At 42.8% G+C, this 22,535-nt stretch overlaps 1 protein-coding gene across 1 annotated transcript; it reads left to right on the top strand.

Annotated features, from left to right (window-relative positions):
• Positions 1-1,783: 1,783 nt before the first annotated feature.
• On the top strand, positions 1,784-21,556 carry Mettl3 (methyltransferase 3, N6-adenosine-methyltransferase complex catalytic subunit). Its single transcript, XM_004672375.2, has 11 exons — positions 1,784-1,999; positions 15,594-15,811; positions 15,893-16,297; positions 17,285-17,460; positions 18,074-18,290; positions 18,664-18,851; positions 19,247-19,285; positions 19,445-19,553; positions 19,841-19,906; positions 20,016-20,128; positions 21,337-21,556. The coding sequence occupies exons 1-11, from the start codon at positions 1,900-1,902 to the stop codon at positions 21,446-21,448; spliced, it is 1,743 nt and encodes a 580-aa protein (XP_004672432.1). The 5' UTR covers positions 1,784-1,899; the 3' UTR covers positions 21,449-21,556.
• The last annotated feature ends 979 nt before the right edge of the window (positions 21,557-22,535 follow it).

Below are 22,535 nucleotides of genomic sequence, written 5' to 3'. Positions count from 1 at the left end.
GTGGTGCATGCCTTTAATCCCAGCAATGGTGGGAGGGGGGAGGACAGACATAGGAGAATTACCATGAGTTCGAGGCACCCTAAGACTACATGGTGAATTCCAGGTTGGCCTGGGCCAGAGTGAGACCCTACCTTGAAAAAACAAAACAACCCAAAAACATTAGGTGAGGACTCTAAGTGGTACAATGATTGCCCAGCATTATGGAAGGACCTGAGTATGCAATCAATCGATCTACTCTTGTCCTCTGTCCATTCATCTATCTAACCTTTTTTTTTGTTTTTTGTACTTTGAGGTAGTGTAATGGGGTAGTAAGGGTGCAGAAAGTTCTTTTCTAATTTTAGTCAAAGAATTGAGTTAATAAAATTGAGAAGAGCCGGGCATGGTGGCGCACGCCTTTAATCCCAGCACTCGGGAGGCAGAAGTAGGAGGACTGCCGAGAGTTCGAGGCCACCCTGAGACTACATAGTTAATTCCAGGTCAGCCTGGACCAGAGTGAGACCCTACCTCGAAAAACCAAAAAAAAAAAAAAAAAAAAAAAAAAAAAAAAAATTGAGAAGAATAATTGTTAAATTATATTTATTTAGGGAAGTAACCACATGGCTAGAGATCCCACATGGACAGCCTGCAGAAAAAAAGCGTGGAAATAAAAGAGAAAAAGTTCAAGGAGTTCCTGCCATATGGGGAACTGGAGGGAATGAAGAACCCATGCCAGGGCTGGAGAGATGGCTTAGCGGTTAAGGTGCTTGCCTGCAAAGTCAAAGGACCCAGGTTCCACTCCCCAGGACCCACATAAGGCAGATGCATAAGGGGGCACAGGCACCTGGAGTTCGTTTGCAGTGGCTGCTGCGCCCATTCTCTCTACCTGCCTATTTCTGTATCTCTCTTTCTCTAATAAGTAAATGATAATAAAAAGAACCCATGCTAGAGTAAGGTCTAGGGAGTCCAGGACCAGCAGAGGGAAAAAAATCACCCACAGCTGGAAGAACCAAAGTGATCAGAGAGCCTTTCTTCTGGCTCAGGTGAACCAGAGGGCCAGCTGGTTGGTCAGGGCTAGGGGCTGTCTCAGGAAGAGATTAGCTTTGGCACCAAATTCTGGGGGCTGAATTTGACCAACCACAATGTTTAAATTCTACGAAAGACCTCTCTCCCAGGAGGGGTCCTGACTGTGGAAAAATAGGTCTAGGGCACTAGGCAAGAGGTAAGAAGTCAGATCCTGTTGGATTTCTAGCAAGTGCAAACTTTACTGTGCTTTTCACCTTCAGGGGTCCAGTCACTCTTACCCCCCAGCACCCCCCTTCCGCTCGCCCGCCCGCCCCAGTAGGGTCTCACCCTAGACCAGGCTGACCTGGAATTCACTATGTAGTCTCAGGGTGGATTCGAGCTCAGAGATCCTCCAACCTCTGCCTCCCAAGTGCTAAGATTAAAGGCGTGTTTTGTTTTTGTTTTTCGAGGTGGGTCTTGCTCTAGCGCGGGCTGACCCGGGTGACCTTGTGCTCACCATGGCAATCCTCCTACCTCAGGCGCCCAAGCGCGGGGCTTCAAGGCCTGCGACACGGCGCCCGGCTCCCTTCTCTGTTTTCCCGTTCTATTTCAGAACAGCTCCACAACATCCCGCCCCACCGCTAGCAGTAAACATGGCCACTCAGCCAGGTACCAACATGGCAAACGCAGCCTCACGGCCTCCGGAAGCGCGAGAAGACCGCCCTAAAGGATACATCCGCTATTCCGCCAAAACTAGGTGGCTCCAACTTCAAAAGACCTCGAAACCGGAAGTGGGTTTTCGTGCTGGCTGTTTTCCGGTTAGCTTTCGGGCGTCGGCTGCGGGTTCAATGCGTCTTGAGCGAGGCCGGGAGCAGCTGGCCGGCGCCCCCGAGTCGCGCGCGCGGGCCTGGGAGCAGTATGTCGGACACGTGGAGCTCCATTCAGGCGCACAAGAAACAGCTGGACTCGCTCCGCGAGCGGCTGCAGCGCAGGCGGAAGCAGGACTCCGGGCACCTGGGTGAGGTGCGGGGCGGCGGGGCCCAGGGTCCGCGGGAGGGGCGGTTCCTGCGGCGAAAGGCTCCAGACTCTCCGACCCCGCGAACATGGGCACCCAGCTTTCACCTTGTAGCACAGGCCACTGCCCCCCTGCAGGCCATTGCAGTTCTGTCCACAAGCCTCGGTTCTCCTAGCCTCCCTACAGTAAGCCCACCGAGGAGCTTGCAGTCTTCCCGCGACTGCTCGTCCCTCTTTTCGTCCCTGCTGAGGCGCTTTGTTTCTCCTTCGGATATAACCATTGCGTTGTAGCGTTCATTTTTTTAGGACCTGTGGGTACAGTGAGAAACGATTGAATCTTTCCATGCACAATACCCAGCTCAGTGGCCAAAATAAAGTTTGCACTAGATGTTGCTAAATTATACGGAAAAGCTTTTTCATACTTAGCAAAAATCTGAAAACATTTGCTTTTGGTCTTTAAGGTTGTTCTCTTGCTTATGACTGATACAATTTTAAAAGGCTGTCAAGCCCTGTCCTACCTACCCTTCACCAGCACAAGCTCTGAATTATTTAGGTACGTCGGTTACAAAGCTCTTCGTAGGATACTGAGTCCACACCATGAATGTTCCAGTACTTACCAGTATTTCCTCCATTAACAAATCTTGAAGAAAGTACGTTCATGTGCTCGTATTCTGCTACTTGGAACTACAAGGTGCTCTGGCAGGAGTCTCACAATTTTTTATTTTGTTTTTGGAGGTAGGGTCTCCTAACCCAGGCTGACCTGGAATTCACTATGCACTCTCAGGCTGCTCTTGAACTTGGCGATCCTCCTGCCTCTGCCTCTCGGTGCTAGGGTCAAAGGTATGCGCCACCACACCTGGCTCCCATAATTTAAATTTTTGTTTTGTTTTGTTTTTCGAGGTAGGTCTCACTAGCCCAGGCTAGAATTCACTCTGTAGTTTCAGGGTGCTCTTGAACTCGGTAATTCTACTTCTGCTCCTGAGTGTTGGGATTAAAGGCTTGGGACACCACGCCAGTCCCCCCCCCCTTTTTTAAGAGACAGAAAAAGAGGCAGAGAGAGCTAAAGAATGGGTGCCTTAGGGCCTTCAGCTGCTGCAAATGAACTCCAGACTCATGTGCTACCTTGTACATCTGGCTTATGTGGGTCCTGGGGAGTTGAACATGGGTCCTTTGGCTTTTCAGAGCACTTTAACTGCTAAGCCAGCTCTCCAGCCTCTCCCCTAATTATTATTATATTATTTAATTTATTTGCAAGCAGAGAGAGAAAAAGACTGAAAAGGGGAATACTAGGGCCTCCAGCCACTGCAAACGGACTCCAGATGTATGCACCACTTTGCACAACTAGCTTTATGAGGATACTGGGGAATAAAACTCAGGTCATTAAGCTTTGCCTTGACCTCTGAGTCGTCTCTTCAGCCCAGTAGTCTTTTAATTTATAAACTTGTATTGCATATCTACAATGTCCATGACTAATTAGACAACATGAATAGGACATTGTCTTTGCCTTGAAAGAGCGTTAAAGTCTAGGTGAGAATTGGAACAGAGCATACTTGGAGAGAGACAGTAGCATGCACAAGTCCACAATCCAGACAGTTGAAAGAAGGAACAAGAACCGGTAGTTGGTGGAGTTGACACTTGAATTTGCCTTTGATTTAAAACATTTCTTTCTTTCTTTCTTTTTTTTTTTTTGGCTTTTCAAGGTAGGGTCTCACTCTAGCTCAGGCTATGTAGTCTCAGGTAGGCCTTGAAATCACAGTGATCCTCTTACTTCTACTTCCCGAGTTCTGGGATTAAAGGCATGTGTCACCACACCCAGCTAAAACATGTTTTTAACATGTTTAACAGTTGAAAATTTACTGGATTAGATAAAGGAATGGTAAGAGGGCATTATAGTAGATAAAGAAGTGCAAAGCATAGCATCAAGGAATAATGAGAAGTCAAATGTTGGAGCTACCAAATTACCTAAGGAGAATTTTTTCTGGCTGTGTAAACTAATTCCTATGACTTGTAAATTCAGTTTTGTTAGTTTTTTTTTTTCCTTGTTTTTTGAATGTGTATCAGTTTTAGATAGAAAACATGCAAGTACACCTCTATAATAGACAAGTGACTCAATTGATTTTGAATTATTTTATTGTAGGTTCCAGTTTTTGGGCTTAAGTATCTTATCTTACCTTTTCATTATTTACAGTTAGGGTCTCAGGTATCCCTGGCTGGCCTCCAACTCCCTGTGTAGGGAGAATGACCTTGAACATTTAAAAAAAAAAAAAAAATATATATATATATATATATATATATATATCTTATTTATTTAAAAAATTAATTGTTGACAACTTCCATAATTATAGATAAAAATATTTTTATTTATTAACTTGCAAGGAAAGGGAGACAGAGAATGGGCACACCAGGGCCTCTACTGGGTCTTACTCAAGCCCAGTCACTGCAAAGGAACTCCAGATGCATGCACCACCTTGTGCATCCTGCTTTATGTGGGTACTTGGGAATTGAACACATGTCTTTAGGTCCTGAAGACAAGTGCCTTAACCATTGAGCAATCTCTCCAGCCTGACCTGGAACTTTTTGTTTTTTCAAATATTATATTTATTTATCAGAGAGAAAGAGGGAGAGAATGGGTATGCAAGGGCCTTTAGCCAGTGCAAACAAACTCCAGACATCATGTATCACCTATGCATCTGGTTTAGGTGGGTCCTGGGATGTACAAACCTGGGTCCTTAGGCTTTGAAGGTAAGTGCCTTAACCACTAAGCCAAGTCTCCAGCCCTTAAAAAAAATGGAGAGAGGGAGAGAATGGGTGCAGCAGGGCCTTTCAGCTGCTGCTAACGAACTCCAGATGCGTGCACCCCCTTGTGAGCATGTGCAACATTGTACACCTGTGTCACTTTTGCATCTGGCTGTAAGAGGGACCTGGAGATTCAAACAAGCATTCTTGGGCTTCGCAGGCAAGTGTCTTAATTGCTAAGCCATCTCTCCAGCCCTTACCCCTTCTGCCCCTCCCCCCTACCAGGTAGGGTCTTACTCAAGCCCAGGCTGACCTGGAATTCACTATGTAGTCTCAGGGTGGCCTCAAACTTGTACCGATCCTCCTACCTCCTCTGCCTCCTGAGTACTGGGATTAAGGACGTGTGCCACCATGCCTGGCTTCTCAGGCCTTTTGTTTTGTTTTATTTTGTTTTTCAAGGTAGGGTTTCAATCTAGCCCAAGTTGACCTGGAATTCACTATATGGTCTCATGCCTGGCATCTTTCTCCAACCTTTTCTTAAAAAAAAAAAAAAAATCATCTGAGCCAGGCTAGAGTGAAACCTTACCTCGAAAAACCAAAAAAAAAAAAAAAAATCTGACTTGGAACATTTTATTTATTTATTTTTGTTTTGTTTTTTTCAAGATAGAGTCTCATTCTAGCTCACCTTGTCCTGGAATTTACCCTGTACTCTCAGCGTGGCTTTGAACTCACTGAGATCCTCCTACCTCTGCCTCCTGAGTGCTGACATTAAAGGCATGTGCCACTGCACCCAGCTTCTGTCCTGGAACTTGTGATCTACTTCCACCTCCTGAAATTCCAGTCTTGGACAACTATGCCTGATTTATGCTGTGCTGGGGACTAAACCCAGGATTTCATGTATGTTAGGCACTCTACCAATGGAGCTGCAGCCCCAGCCCCTTTTCTGTTTTCAAAAGCAGCATTTAAAGGGGAGGTAGTGTAATGGTAAAATGCTTGTGTAACAAGCATGAGGACTCAAGTTCAGATTCCCAGCAAGTAAAACCCAGGCACAGCTACATGTACCTATAATCTCAATGTTAGGAAGGCAGAGAGACAGGACGTTCTTTGGGGCATCCTGTCTAGCCCAAGGCACACGATGTTGAATTTAATGATGGGATTTGAGATATTTACTATATTTGAATGATATTTCCTGAATTTCTTCTTGTAATATTTTTATTTATTTATTTGAGAGAAAGAAAATGAAGGGGCCTCATGCCACTGCAAATGAACTCCAGACACATAGGCCAATTTGTCCATCAGGTTTTACATGGGTACTAGGGAATGGAACCTGGACTGGCAGTCTTTGCAAGCAAGTGCCTTTAACCACTGAGCAATCTCTCCAACCCTGAGAAATTTTATTTATTTATTTATTTTTAATTTTTTGGTTTTTAGAGGTAGGGTCTCACTGTAACTCAGGCTGACTTGGAATTCACTATGTTGTATGCCTTGAGTCTCACAATGGTCCTTCCTCTGCCTCCTGAGTGCTGGGATTAAAGGCGTGTGCTACCATGCCTAGCCCTATCTTTAAAAATATTTTTATTTATTTATTTGAGAGAGAGAGAGAGAATATGGGTGTGCCAGTATCTCTTGCCACTGAAAATGAACTCCAGAATCATGCAACAGTTTTATGTGTTTGAAGGCAGACTTTGCAGGCAAGCACCTTTAACTGCTGAGCCATCTCCCCAGACCTCTAGAAAATCTTTCTTATGCAACAACATATATTGAAACCAGTACATCTTATTTTTAAAATATTTTATTTATTTATTGGAGAGACACAGGCAGATAGAATAGGTGTGTGCAGGGCCTCTAGCCACTGCAAACGCCCTCTAGACGTATGTACCACCTTGTGCATCTGACTTATGTAGGTACTGGGGAATTGAATCTGGGTCCTTAGGCTTTGCAGGTAAGTGCCTTAACCACTAAGCCATCTCTGTAGCCCTGTACATCTTATTTGAGTGTAGTAAAAGAGAAAAAGCAAACTGGACTTGATCTCAACAGACAGAGACTGTTTATAGAAGCACAGTTAGGGGCCACAGCCAGAAGGGGCTCACCTTATAAGGGTATTGGTTGAGGAAATAGAAAGGAATCAGGTGCAGTCTGGTTGGGGCAGACAAGTAACTGATTAAGAGCAACGTTTGGTTTGTTGGATCTTTCACAGTCAGAGGAGCTCCCTCAGTGGTTTTCTGCAGGGTAGAATGTCTTGAATTATAAAGTTCATCAGCAGAGTATGGTGGTTCATGCCTTTAACCCCAGCACTTGTGTGGTAGTTTGAATAGATGGTCCCCAATATGTTAAGTGTTTTTATTTGTAGTTTGGATCTGCAGCCACCTGGCTGGAGAAGGTGTGGTGGTGGGTTTGAAATTCCAATCTAAAGATACGCAAAAAGCATGCCGAGCTGGGGGGTCCTGAAGTGTGCTGTGTGGATGTGGCTTTTGGGATTTGGGGCTTGTGGCTTCTCTCTCTGCTTGGTCCTGTAAGAGCAGGCCAGCTTCTGCCATTATGAAACTTCCCCTGGATCTGTAAGCTTCAATAAATATCACTTCCTTCCTCCCTAAGTGCCTGGTCTGGAAGTTCATCTCAGCAAACCTGAAGCTGTCTGCTACAACTTGGAAGACTGAGGTAGGAGGATCGCCATGAGTTTAAGGCCACCCTGAGACTACATAGTGAATTCCAGGTCAGCCTGGGCTAGAGCAAGACCCTACCTCGAAAAACAAACAAACATAAAAAAAAGAAAGTTCAATATTTCATGAAGAAAGTCTTATCAGTCCTTTATATACAGACTCTGGAAAACAAAAAGAAATTGGAAAGGAGCATGGGAATGCATTTCCAACCGTCTCCCGCTGACAGGCGGCACCATAAAAAGGAGGTCTGTTTCTCAGGGTCCAGAGAGAGTAGGGGTGTGAGCTGGATTGAGGGCGTTGATCCTGTCTGGAATGTCTTCAGTGAGGATCAGTTCTTGTGTGTTAAGGGAGAAGCAAATGGGGTGGGGGGAGTGACTTGAGGCATTTGAGGGACTAGAGCGGCATTGTCTTTCTTTCACCCTGGGTAGGTAGTGGAGTAAGTGACAGCAAATATATTTCTTTTAGGCTTTTTGACAATTGGCATGACAGGAAAGTTTATGGGAAGTTTGTTCATGTGTAGACACTCCAAGTCTAGCTGCTCCCATGGCCACACTTGTAACTGTACTAAATGTTGTAAGCAAGGGGGAGAACAGTTAGGTCTCTTTTAGGCTTTATATTACCAGTTATGAGAATTGGAATAGGGGAGTCAGGAGGTATAAGTGATACAGCACAAGACAGAGGCCCAGAGGATATATGTCATTCTATTTTGTGGGGAGATATGTATGTACATACGTACATATATGTGGAGGTTTTACATATTCAGAAGGTACCATGTGACTGACCATAGGCAGATTTCTTTTTAGAAGGTATGTTAGAAATCTTGAAAGTAGAACTCAACAGGTGTAAACAAGGAAGCCAATGGAATCTGGAGAATGGGCTGGAGGCCAGTTTTTAAGGCCAGTTTTACAGCTGTATTTTGAACAGGAACAAGTTTTTTGTTTTGGTTTTTTTTGGGGGGGAGGGCCAGGTATAGTGGTGCACATTTTGTTTTTTATTTTTTTTCTTCAAAAAAATTTTTTTTTATTAACAACTTCCATGATTATAAAAAATATCCCATGGTAATGCCCTCCCTCCCTCACTTTTCCCATTGAAACTGCATTCTCCATCATCTCCCCTCCCCCTCTCAATCAGTCTCTCTTTTATTTTGATGTCATGATCTTTTCCTCCTCTTATGGTCTTATGTAGGTAGTGCAGGAATAAGTTTTTACAGAAGCAGGTTACAGTTCTGATCATGGTGGTTGAGGTGGATGTGATGGTCATAGGAGCATGGAATTGATCTCCTCTGAAGAGGTGGCTCTGGAAGCAAAACCATGCTAGAAGGCAGTCACAGAATTCCAAGTAACAACAGGCATTTCTTTTTCTTTTTTAAATTTTTATTTGACAGAGAAAGAGGCAGAGAGAGAGAGAGAGAATGAGAATGGGCATGCCAGGGCCTCCAGCCACTACAAATGAGCCCTCTTGAGCATGTGGCTAACATGGGTCCTGAGGAATAGAACCTGGGTCCTTTGGCTTTTTGGGCAAACGCCTTAATAGCTAAGCCAGCCCCCCCCCCCTTTTTTTTAAATAGGGTCTCATTCTAGCCCAGGCTGACCTGGAATTCACTGTGTAGTCTCAGGGTGGCCTCAAACTCACAGTGATCCTCCTACCTCTGCCTCCCAAGGGCTGGGATTAAAGGTATGCACCATAATACCCAGCAAAAGTGGCTATTTTAAAAGGCTAGTACAGCCCAGAATAATTTTGGCTCTGGATTGGTAACATTTACTTTTACAATTGTTACAGCCTGTGAAGTCCTGGTAACACAGGCATGGCTTCTAGGATCCTTTGTGTTTGGCTTTTTTTCTTTTTCTTTTATCTTTCTTTCTTTTTTTTTTTTTTGGACAAACGTCAGTTTGTATTTTGTGTAAATGGCAGGCTGTTTTTCCATGTGACTGGGAGGTTTTTTTTTAGGTTCTTTTATAGATGATGTTGAACAGGCAGGAAGCAACTCTTCAGGCGACTGATACTTACCATTATGAAAGAAATGCCTAGATCATATTAAATCTGTTAGCCATTACAATCTTGTCATTCATTATACATACACACACACAAACACACACACATGAATTTATTTATTTTTATTTGAGACAGGGAGAGAAAGAGAGAGAGTGCACCACCTTGTACATCTGGTTTATGTGGGGCCTGGAGAATTGAACCTGGGTTCTTAGGCTTCACAGGCAAGTGCCTTAACTAACTGCTAAGCCATCTCTCCAGCCCCAAGTTTTGTTTTTTTTTTTTTTTTTTTTTTTTTTGAGGTAGGGTTTCACTGTAGCCCAGGCTGACCTGGAGTTCATTATGTAGTCTCAGGATGGCCTTGAACTCACGGCGATTCTCCTGGGATTAAAGGCGTGAGCCGCCATGCTTGGCTCATATATGAATTTTTATGTTTGTGATGAGACACAAGTTTTTTTATAAATCTTTAGTACAGATGGCTTGTAATTTTTCCTTACTTGGTGCAGAGATTTTAAAAGGTTATAACTGGGCTGGAGGGATGGCTTTGTGGTTAAGGTATTTGCCTGCGAAGCCCTTTGACCCAGGTTCAATTCCCCAGGACCAACACAAGCTGCACATGGAGGCTCACACGTCTGGAGTTCATTTGCAGTGGCTGGAGGTCCTGGCACGCCCATTCTCTCACTTTCTCCCTCTTTCTCTGTTAAATAGATAAATAAAAATAATTTTTTTTAAAAAAAGGTTATAACTTAGCCGGGCGTGGTGGCGCATGCCTTTAATCCCAGCCCTCGAGAGGCAGAGGTGGGAGGATTGCTGTGAGTTCGAGGCCACCCTGAGACTCCATAGTGAATTCCAGGTCAGCCTGGGCTAGAGTGAGACCCTACCTCGAAAAACCAAAAAGAAAAAGAAAAAAAAAAAGGTTATAACTTTAGAAGAACTAATGAAGGTATATCAAATGAAAAAGCTAGAAATTTTGATTAATCTTGATAATTTATTATTAGTTGCTTATTTTATGAGTGTAATGAAATTGTATATAATTAGGTCCAGTTATCTATTAGAATAAAATTTTATCAAATTTTTAAAAATAATTTTTATTTATTTGAGAGGGAAATAGGCAGGTAAAAAAGAGAGAGAGGGAATGGGTATGCCAGAGTGTGCAAATGAACTCCAAATGCATGTGTCTCCTTTTGCATCTGGCTTATGTGGGTCCTGGGGAATCAAACCTGGGTCCTTTGGCTTTACAGGCAAGCACCCTAACTGCTAATCCATCTCTCCAGCCCCAAACAAATTTTTATCTAATGGGAAAATATAAGAGCAGAATATCGCTGGGCGCAGTGACGCACGCCTTTAATCCCAGCACTTAGGAGGCAGAGGTATGAGGATCACTGTGAGTTCGAGGCCACCCTGGGAATTCCAGGTCAGCTTGGGCCAGAGTGAGATCCTACCTTGAAAAACAAAGAGCAGAATATGTGGGAAATCTGTTGTTGTAAACAGAGAAGCAGATGTTTTATCAAACAAAATGAATACTTTATGAAAAACATGTAAACTTGGCACTTGAATAAACTATTATAAGCTTTAAGTATTTCATCTAACATAAAATTTTTACTTGTAAACTATTTTATGAACATTAGTATAAAAGTAGAGCAATATATAGGAGATCTATTGTTATAAACAATCAGGCAAAAAATCCAATCAGGCCTTTTGTAAACATTAAGAGCAGAATTATATTTAAGAAAACTTGAATTTTTACCTGTGAAATTTAAAAAGGATTTAAGGATGGAGAGATGGTTTAGCGGTTAAGCACTTGCCTGTGAAGCCTAAGGACCCCAGTTCAAGGCTTGATTCCCCAGGACCCACGTTAGGCAGATGCACAAGGGGCCACATGTGTCTGGAGTTCGTTTGCAGTGGCTGGAGGCCTTGGCACGCGCCCCATTCTCTTTCTTTCTTTCTCTCAAAAATAAACAACAAAAAAATTTTTAAAACACTTAATGATTTGTCATCCTTTTTGTTTGATCTTAATCATAAGCTTAACAACTTTTATTCCCTAACTTTTGCTTTCACAGTTTTTTTTTTTTGTCTCTGTGATTAATTATAAATAGATGGTCTAGATTTTTAGAAATATTTTAGTTTTGCTTATTTGACAGAGGAGAGAGAGAGAATGGGTGCACCAGGACCTCCAGTCACTGCAGATGAACTCCAGATGCATGCGCCCCATGTTAGCATCATGGGTCCTGGGGAATTGAACCAAGGTTCTTTGGCTTTGTAGGCAAACACCTTAACCACTAAGCCATCTCTCCAGCCCAGAATGGAAACTTAAGTTAACCAGTTTTACCAGAGGCAACAGTTTAAGTCCCATAACCTTTTTGTACCAATTTTTATACCCTTTTAACAATATACCTTAGAACAGTCTTTTACCTTTAATTTATTTTATTTAAAAACATGTCTTTTTTCTGTAGAAGCGGGATTAAAACTTGGTATACAAAAAAATGGTATACAAACAGGTCTATTGTTGTAGTAGGCATGAACAAACATGTTGCCAAAAACATAGAGGTTAGTTATTTTAAATATATTGTAAACCTGCTTGTAGTAACTTAGTATCATCTTAAAATACATCTATGTACTTCAGAACCCTTAATGACCTTAAGTTTAGTTATACATAATGACAGACTACATGAGACATAGGACAATGTGATGAGTGGATGGCCAGCAGTAGAAATATGACAGACATTTAAAACGTTTATTACTAAAGGTAGAGAGGTTTTTTCCAAGGTAGGGTCTCACTGTAGCTCAGGCTGATCTGGAATTCACTAGTCTCAGGATGGTCTTGAACTCGCGGCAATTCTCCTACCTCTGCCTCTTGAGTGCTGGGATTAAAGGTGTGTGCCACCACCTCTGGCTACGAGAGTTTTTTATTTTTAGAGAGAGAAATACAGCCCGATGGGGCCTTAGCCACTGCAATCAAAGTCCATGCACTTGCGCCACCTAGTGGGCATGTGAGACCTTGTGCTTGCTTCATCTTTGTGTGACTGTCAGGGAGGTTGAGAGGAGGGGGCACGTGGCCTGAAAGCTTCTAAGGGCTCCTATGGGAGTCAGGACACCAGAAATGTATGGAAAGTGAAAAGCAAGCAGAACTTGATTTCAACAGAGACTTTATTGAAGCACCGTGAGGGGGCTCAGCTTATAAGGACACTATTTGAGGAAAAAGGAATCAGGTGCAGTCTGGTTAGGGTAGATAAGTGACTGAGTAAGATCAAGTTTGGTTTGTTGAATGTTTCACAGTGAGTCAGACGAACTGCCTCAGTGGTTTTCTGCAGGGCAAAATGTCTTGAATTGTTTCAGTTTCTCAGAGCTTTCTGAGTTAAAGACATTTCATCATTCTTTCATGAAGAAAGTTCATCAACACTTCAGTAGTGGCCTATGCCTGTAACCCAGCACTAGGGAAGTAGAGGTACAAGGATCAAGATCAGTAGTTCAAGGTTATTCCATGGCAACATAACAAGTTCCAGACCACCCTACCCTGTGTCTCCTGTAAGACCCTGTCTCCCCCCACCCCCAAAAGAAGGCAGTGGTGGCATGTCCCTTTAATCCCAGCACTCAGGAGGTAGAGGTAGGAGGATCACCATGAGTTCGAGGCCACCCTGAGACAACATAGTGAATTCCATGTCACCCTGGGCTAGAGTGAGACCCTACCTTAAAAAAAATATATATCACTTCTGCGTGAGAATGAAACTACTTAGTAGCAGAGGCCAGTAAGTTAAAAAGGAGACATAAAGGGTAGAGAAAGGAAGGGAGGAGGGTACTTAATAGGTTGATATTGTATATATGTAAATACAATGATTGTGATGGGGAGGTAATATGATGGAGAATGGAATTTCAAAGGGGAAAGTGTGGGGGTGGGGAGAGAGAATTAACATGGGATATTTTTTATAATCATGGAAAATGCTAATAAAAATTTTAAAAAAAAAACCTAAAAAAAATCAAGAGCAATACCAAATCTTGTTTTGATTTTTGTCTTTTTGAGGCAGGATTTCATTCTCATTCTGTGAACTCATGGCAATCCTACTTCAGTTTACTGTGTGCTGGGATTAAAGAAGAAGAACAATAATGTTTAATCATTAAAATAAGCATAACTGTCAGGTAGATTGCCTTTTTTCTTTGAGTTGCTAGATTCTGTGCCAACAGTAAGCATAATAGAGACCCGTGCATGCACACATACACACACGTGCGCATGAGCCCATCACTGAGTTTTTTGGTTTGTTGAGGTAGGGTTTCACTCCAAGCCAGGCTGACCTAGAATTCACTATGTAGTCTCAGGGTGGCCTTGAACTCACAGCGATCCTCCTACCTCTGCCTCCCGAGTTGTCAGACAGCTTAGGCTTGCTTTAACCCTGAACCGCCAGTCATATCTTGGAGACCAGACCAGCACTGAGTGCTGGGATTAAAGGCCTGCGCCACCACACCCAGCCACTAAAAATGTTTTTAATGTTTATATTTTCCTTCAGCTTCTTTTTTATTATTATCAAACACCCTCCTGACTCCCCCCGCCAAAAAAAAAAATCTCTAGGTTACTTTTTTTTGGTGGTACTAGAGATTTTAGCTAGAGCTTCACACATACTAGACAGGCACACGACCACTGATCCATATCCTTAGTCTTTAATTAATTGAATTCCAGTCCAGGTTCTAAGAGTTTAATATTTCAACTTTATTTAAATATCTTTTTCCATTTATTTGAAAGAGAGAGGATGGGCACACCAGGGCCTCCAGCCATTACAAACGAACTCCAGATGCATGCGCCGCCTGTGATCCACCTATCTCTGCCTCCCAAGTGCTGGTTATAAAGATGTGTGACACCACACCCTAATACTGTCATTTTGTACACTCTAATGGCCAATGGCCTTGACTCATTAACATTGAAACAGCTGGATAGCATACACCTTTAATCCCAGCACTTGGGAGGCAGAGGTAGGTGTATTGCTGTGAGTTTGAACCCTGAAACTACATAGTGAATTCCAGGTCAGCTTGGATTATAGAGCAATACCCGACCCTAAAAAGGAAAAAAAAATTCAAACCTCACCCCTGAAAAGATAAGCTGACCTCATTTTAGCTGGTTTAAAATTTTTGTGGTTTTTATGAAAATATAAGACTACTTGGAAGATGGCTCAGCCATTAAAGGCACTTGTTTGCAAAAACCTGCCAGCCCAGCCTGGGTTCAATTTCTCAACAACCCACATAAAGCATTTTTTCCCATTAGCAAGAGACCCTGACATGCATGCATGTGTGTGTGCACACGCACACACACACAAGCTTTGAATAAGTTAAAAAATCTGAGTTGGCCGGGTGTGGTGGCTCACACTTTTAATCCCAGCACTTGAGAGGCACAGGTAGGAGGATCACTGTGAGTTCGAGGCCACCGTGAGACTCCATAGTGAATTCCAGGTCAGCCTGGGCTAGAGTGAGACCCTATCTCGAAAAACCAAAAAAAAAAAAAAAAAAAAAAAAAAATTCTGAGTTGATTATATCGTGGGTTTTATTTTATATTTTGGTCGGGTAGCCTTGAACTCATTATCCTCCTACCTCTGCCTCCCAAGTGCTGGGATTAAAGGCATATGCCACTACCCCTGGCTTATATCGTGGGTTTTAGAGAAGGGAGTCTACTGATTTATTTTATTTGAAGTGCAGCAAGGACTGAGAAGGAAGACTTCATATACAACAGAGAAAGGGTGAGCGGTTCTTGCTTGAGTATTGTTGCAGTCTGGTTCACATTGCTGGCAGAAATCACCTGACCAAGGGCAGCTTGTGTGGATAAAAGGGGTTATTTTGGCTCACAGGCTCAGGGGAAAGCTCTATGATGGCAAGGGAAAATGATGATGAGCAAAGGGTGGACATCATCTCCTGCCCGACAACAGGAACAGGAGTGTGCCAAACACTGGCAAGGGGACACTGGCTATAATACCCATAAGACTGTCCCCAACAATACAGTGCCTTGAGGAGGTAATTTCCAAATCTCCATCAGCTGGGAACCTAGCATTGAGAACACCTAAGTTTATGGGAGACACCTGAATCAAACCACAGTGTGGTTGAGGTAATACTGTACCAAACTGGTCAAAGAATTTCTGACTTGCAATATTTGTGTGCTGGGAATGCTAGAGAATTTGACTCCTGAGGAATGTATAGACAGTGTTTGCCATATTTCAATTTTAATTTCTTCACTTTTAGATCTGCGGAATCCAGAGGCAGCATTGTCCCCAACCTTCCGTAGTGATAGTCCAGTGCCCACTGCACCCACCTCTGGTGGCCCCAAGCCCAGCACAGCTTCAGCAGTTCCGGAATTAGCTACAGACCCTGAGTTAGAGAAGAAGTTGCTACACCACCTCTCTGATCTGTCCTTAACATTGCCCACTGATGCTGTATCCATCTGTATTGCCATCTCCACGGTAATGACCTGGTAGAACTGGGATCAGTCACTTTGTGTTCACTGTTGGTGTCTTATGCCCTCTTGCCCCTTCCTTCTCTAGCCAGAGGCACCTGCCACTCAAGATGGAGTAGAAAGCCTCCTACAGAAGTTTGCAGCTCAGGAGTTGATTGAGGTAAAGCGAAGTCTCCTACAAGATAATGCACATCCTACTCTTGTGACCTATGCTGACCATTCCAAGCTCTCTGCCATGATGGGTGCTGTGGCAGAAAAGAAAGGCCCTGGAGAAGTAGCAGGGACTATCACAGGACAAAAACGTCGTGCAGAACAGGACTCAACTACAGTAGCTACATTTGCTAGCTCTTTAGTCTCTGGTCTGGCCCCTTCAATATCAGAACTGGCTAAGGAACCAGCTAAGAAGTCAAGGAAACATACAGCCTCAGATGTTGATCTGGAGATAGAAAGCCTTTTGAACCAGCAGTCTACTAAAGAACAACAGAGCAAGAAGGTAAGGGTCCTTGACAACTTCTCACAATAAGCTTGGAATGATTGCTTTGATGCAGGAGTTACCCTTCAGACATAGACATGGAATAGTTCGTAGAACCAAGTTAAGAGCTGTGGTTTTCAGTTGGGGATGATTTTGTCCCACCTCTATCCTCCATGATACCTGGCAGTGTCTGGATCACAAACACTGGAGAGTGCTATTGGCATCTAAAGGCACAGGTCAATGATGTTATTAAGCATAGTAGCCCCCCACACACACCGAAAAGAACTGTCTGGCTTAAATTGTCAGTGACAATGTGAAGCAATCCTGATGTAGAAAATTTGTCTTTGTCTACAGCTGTGTTACCCTGAATGTGTCCTGTCGTAGAAGCTAAGCCGAGGGGCCCCTAGTTAGTACTTAGGTAGGAGAATCTGTCATTGACCAGAGGAATCCTCAGATTAAGAGAAATTCAAGTATCATATCTCTCCTACTTGGGAGACACATACAGATAATGAATGATAGTCCTTTGGGCCAACAGTTTGATAATTTAATAATGTCAGTTAGCAATATAGTACCTGAATATTAGACTGACATGAGATTTCATCTGCTTGCTTTTTTTTTTTTTTCTTCAATGTGAAGAGGTTATGTTCTTTTGAGCCCCAATCCAGACCAGAGTGCTCTCCCTTACAGAATTACTGAATAGACTGAACTGAACAGTCAAGGATTAGCACTGTGCTTTGGCTAACAACCAAATTGGCTTTTTGAGGGGAAGTTGTGTTTTTCTGGGGAGGGAATATTAGTTTAATGCTTAGCTGAAGGAAACAGGCTTCCTATCTCTGAATCCCATCCTAAATGCAGATTTGTGAGGAAGCCATGACCGGGCTCCAGTGTTCCCATATTGCTAGTTCATTTATTGCTTGTAAGACATTGATGTGAAGCAGAACTTGCAGAGGTGGTTGAAGGGCTATTTTGATATTCAAACCCTTAAGACCAAGGCTACTTCTGTCACAGGTCAGTCAGGAGATACTAGAACTGTTAAATACTACAACAGCCAAGGAACAGTCCATTGTTGAAAAGTTTCGTTCACGAGGTCGGGCCCAGGTGCAAGAATTTTGTGACTATGGGACCAAGGAGGAGTGCATGAAAGCCAGTGATGCTGATCGACCTTGTCGCAAGCTGCACTTCAGGTCTCTTGGGAGGAAAAGAGGTGGGGTGGGTTCCCAGAAGCAATCATTCCTTTTCAGCATAGTCCTTTCTGTCATTGGAGTTCTGTCTATAATCCTGTTGTTTAGTTTATGGTTTGTCTAAGCCCTCTAGACTACAAAAGTATACTTTCAGGGACAATACAATATGAGAAGGAATAGAAAAGAGATTTTACGTGTCCCCTTCTAGTCAGGTGTCTGTTTCATAAACCAAAGTGAAAGTTCAAGTTCTCTGTAAGGATAATCATGGGGGAAATAAGCAACCTGGGCTCATAGGGCCAGTGTTTATTCTGATGTAACCAGCCAAATTCTTCCTGAGAAGTCTTTATTTTTTGGGAGGAATAGGGTCATATGTAGCTCAGGGTGGACTTGTTGATGATGACCTTGAACTCATGATCCTTTTGGCTCCTACCAACTGCTGGGATTACAGGTATGAGCCACACCGAGCTTGTCTTTGCTGAGAAGAATTATACTTACTTTAATAGGAAAACATTAGAGTAGGGTAAGGATAGGAAAATTTGGAACAAACTTGAACTATAGGACCTACCTCTGAAGTAGCTAGCATCTTGATTATAATTCCCCACTTTTATTTTCCCAGACGAATTATCAACAAGCACACTGATGAATCCTTAGGGGACTGCTCTTTCCTTAACACCTGTTTCCACATGGACACCTGCAAATATGTTCACTATGAAATTGATGCTTGCATGGATTCTGAGGGTCCTGGCAGCAAGGACCATACACCAAGCCAGGAGCTTGCTCTTACACAGAGTGTTGGAGGTGATTCCAGTGCAGATCGGCTCTTCCCACCTCAGGTACCTGTCTGTCCAGAAAATTCACTTCAATCTGAATTACATGAGTGGGGCATACATACATGTAGAAAAAACATGGGCTGGAGAGGTGGCTTAGCGGTAAAGATGCTTGCCTGCAAAGCCTAAGGACACATGCATCTTATGTTCATTTGCAGTGGCTAGAGGCCCTGGTGTATCCAATCTTTTCTCCCTCATCTGTCTAATAAATAATATTTAAAAAAATAATAAAAGAAAACAGCATAATTTGGCAGACTGTCTTACTGATTGGGAATAGAGTGGAATAGATACACTTATAGGTTAGAAAGTCAAATGGAAGAGGTTATGGGGCCATGAGTCTGTGAAGGGTATAAAGATGACCAAATACCACTTCATACAGTGGATCTGTTGTGACATCCGCTACCTGGACGTCAGTATATTGGGCAAGTTTGCAGTTGTGATGGCTGACCCACCTTGGGACATTCACATGGAGCTGCCCTACGGGACCCTGACAGATGATGAAATGCGCAGGCTCAACATACCAGTACTGCAGGATGAGGGCTTTCTCTTCCTCTGGGTCACAGGCAGGTAATGTAGCTCAAAGAGGTAGTACAGAGCGAGATCTGTGTGGTAAGTCAAATCCTGGGTTGTCCTTACCCTGCCATTAAATGACTGACCAAGGACTCTTCTTCCCATCTCCTTGCCAATGGAGCCTTAATGTCTATTACAGCATAAATAATACATTGAACTCTACTTGCTCCTTAAGAAAATCACTCACATTAATGCTATGCTTATCTTTTCATTCTTAGATCTACACTGTTGCCCTAATAGCGTTTTGAAAAAGAATGGTCCATGCAATGGTCAAGATGTTCACTGAACATCTACTGAAAAAAACTGCTCATGCTTAATAATACATTAGATATTTTGAAGAGAGTAAAAAAACTGATATATAAATTGTTAAATTCATACACCTGTCTTTCTAGGGCCATGGAATTGGGCAGAGAGTGTCTGAACCTCTGGGGGTAAGTAGAAATTCTATTGCTTTCTTTTGAACACTTACTATTTTTGTAAGTTATGTGTTTCTTTCAGAGGAGTCCTATGAATCTTTTTGTCTTCTAGTCAGTACTGCCCCTAAACTGTGCAGCTGGTTAAAGCTCTAGTTCATTTTTTATGTTTCATAGTTACGAGCGGGTTGATGAAATCATCTGGGTAAAGACGAATCAACTGCAGCGCATCATTAGAACAGGCCGTACAGGTCACTGGTTGAACCATGGGAAGGAACACTGCTTGGTGAGTAGCAGTAGGGCTCAACTCATTAAGAGGAATGATTTGATTTCTTTTAAAAAAACAAAAACTAGGTCAAGCCAGGTGTGGTGGCGCATGCCTTTAATCCCAGCACTTGGGAGGCACAGGTAGGAGGATTACCATGTGTTCGAGGCCACCCTGAGACTACACAGTGAATTCCAGGTCAGCCTGAGCTAGAATGAGTCCCTACCTCAAAAAAACAAAACAACAACAAAAAACTAGCTCAAAAGGTATGATTTCTTTCATAAGGTAATCTTCTCTCTGGTGAGCAGGTTGGTGTCAAAGGAAATCCCCAAGGCTTCAACCAGGGTCTGGATTGTGATGTGATTGTAGCTGAGGTACGTGTTTCCCAGACAGCCAAACTCACATTTTCAGTAACAGTTATTTATGTCAGGTAGTTCCTCAAGTTCTCATTTGGATCACAGCTGCTAATTTTTTGTTTTCTAGGTTCGGTCCACCAGTCATAAACCAGATGAAATCTACGGCATGATTGAGAGACTATCCCCTGGCACCCGCAAGATTGAGTTATTTGGACGACCACACAACGTACAACCCAACTGGTAAGGTCATTGGCAAGCCTCCAAAGGCAAACTTTATAGCCAAGGACAGGTTAACATGAGCATGTTTCAATATGTTATCCCTATAAAACACATGCTGGCTAGCATTTTGTTACCCCAAGACTTGGTGACAGCAGTAACTTTGTGAAGCAGGTTTGGCTGGCACCAATTATTAACCTTCAAGCATTATAGATCCAGCCAGGTCTGGTGGAATAGGCCTGTAATCTCAGGATTACTAACTGACCTCCCCTCCCCCCCAAAGAAAAAAGCATACACCTTTAATCCTAGCACTTGGGAGGCAGAGGTAGGAAGACTGTCATGAGTTTGAGGCCAACCTGAGACTATACATAGTGAATTTCAGGGCAGCCTGGGCTACAGCGAGACCCTACCTCAAAAACAAACAAACAAAATAAAAAAAAGTTGAAGGCCTGCCTGGGCTGCAAAATGAGTTCAGGGACAGTTTGGACAATTTAGGGAGATCAAAATTAAAAGTACATATCCAGGTATGGTGTCCCAAGCCTTTAGTCCCAGCACTAGGGAGGCAGAGGTAGGATTGCTGTGAGTTCGAAGCCAACCTGAGACTACTTAGTGATTTCCAGGTCAGCCTGGGCTAGAGTGAGACCCTACTCAAAAAAACAAAATAGAAAGCACAAAAAGGCCTCAGGATATAGTTCAATGGTAAAACATATGTAAGGCCTTACGTTCAGTCGTCAGTACTTCCACCAAAAATGAGATCCAGCCAGACTTAACATCCACATCTGAACCAGCTCCTAACTACCCCATATCACCATATACTATCATAAAAAGAAGAAGCATAGGTACACACCTTTAATCCCAGCACTTGGGAGGCAGAGGTAGGATTGTCATGAGTTCAGGACCAGCCTGAGACTACATGGTGAATTCCAGGTCAGCCTGGGCTAGAGGCAGACCCTACCTCAAAAAAACACAAGCAGGCCAGGCGTGGTGGCACATGCCTTTAATCCCAGCACTGAGGAGGCAGAGGTAGGAGGATCGCCATGAGTTCGACTCGGTTAGACTACATAGTTAATTCCAGCTCAGCCTAGGCCAGAGTGAGACCCTACCTCAAAAAAAAAAAAAAAAGCATAGATTTTATGACAGGTACTCTCAATAGTATGTATCCTGTAATAATATTAAGCCCTTTCGTGCCAGAATTTCTAGTTTTCCTCTTTTTTTTTTTCCCTTTGCTTTAGGATAACTCTTGGAAATCAACTGGATGGGATCCACTTACTAGACCCAGATGTGGTGGCACGGTTTAAGCAAAGGTATCCAGATGGTATCATCTCTAAACCAAAGAATTTATAGATCACATAGAACATCTAAAGCCATGGTTTTGCAGGCTATACCAGAAGAGAAATATTTATACAATTGCCTTTTCCCTTATTTAAATAAAGCTTTGTATTGTAACTGGGATTTTGAGATGAATTGTTTTTTGTTATTTTTCCAGGTAGGGTTTCACTCTAGCCCAGGCTGACCTGGTAGTCTCAGGGTGGCCTCAACCTCAAAGTGATCCTCCTACCTTTGCCTCCCAAGTGCTGAGATTAAAGGCATGTGCCATCATACCCTGCATGAATTGTGTTCTTGTACAACTCATTTCTCAGTATTCCTACTTCATGAGGTAAAGGGTCCAAAGTAAATAAATGTATGGAAACCATTGGCATGCTAATCTTTACACAGCAGGATTACACATAACACAATGATTAATAATTAATCATAACCAAGAATGATTAAGTGGACTGTGTAGTCTGGCATTTGTAAGAATTTAAGTTTCATTTAAGATTATTCCCACTTAGGGCTGTCATGCTATAGTTTTGCTTATTTTACTGCTATACAGCTTTTAGTCTAATCTTTTAGCCAAGAAAAATCAATCACCTTTGGTTAAGACTGTGTGAACGAATTGGCCTATATATATTATATAAATGAAAGCGCCTCTGCTTTTCCTTTTTTTTGAGGTGGGGTTTCGCTCTAGCCCTGGCTGGACTATGTAGTCCCAGACTGGCCACAAACTCACAATGATCCTCCTATCTCAACTTCCCCAGTGCTGGGATTAAAGGCATGTGCTACCACACCTGGTTTGCTCTGCCTTTTTATTTTTTTTAATTGAAAGTTTTTAAAAAAAAATTTTTTGTTCATTTTTATTCATTTATTTGAAAGTGACAGAGAGAGAGGGAGAGAAAGAGACAGAGGGAATGGGTGCGCCAGGGCTTCCAGCCACTGCAAACAAACTCCAGACGTGTGCGCCCCCTTGTGCATCTGGAGTTCGTTTGCAGTGGCTTAAGGCATTGATGTGCTCTCTCTCTCTCTCTGTTGCTCTCAAATAAATAAATAAAAATAAAAAAAAATTTAAACAAAAAATTAAAAATAGATGTTTCTTCATACAACTCCTTGACTT

Source organism: Jaculus jaculus, chromosome 8 (assembly GCF_020740685.1).
Source record: "Jaculus jaculus isolate mJacJac1 chromosome 8, mJacJac1.mat.Y.cur, whole genome shotgun sequence".
Lineage (NCBI taxonomy): Eukaryota > Metazoa > Chordata > Mammalia > Rodentia > Dipodidae > Jaculus > Jaculus jaculus.
Note: the sequence above shows the minus strand (reverse complement) of the source record. Positions and strands in the feature narration are given on the sequence as shown.

What these genes read in the sequence shown, in the direction of transcription:
- Mettl3 (XM_004672375.2), top strand. Translation starts at nt 1,900, where the DNA reads ATGTCGGACACGTGGAGCTCCATTCAGGCGCACAAGAAACAGCTGGAC. An exon ending in AAGAACAACAGAGCAAGAAG is followed by an intron (nt 16,298 to 17,284) that starts GTAAGGGTCCTT and finishes CTTCTGTCACAG; the next exon opens with GTCAGTCAGGAGATACTAGA. An exon ending in GAGTGTCTGAACCTCTGGGG is followed by an intron (nt 19,286 to 19,444) that starts GTAAGTAGAAAT and finishes TATGTTTCATAG; the next exon opens with TTACGAGCGGGTTGATGAAA.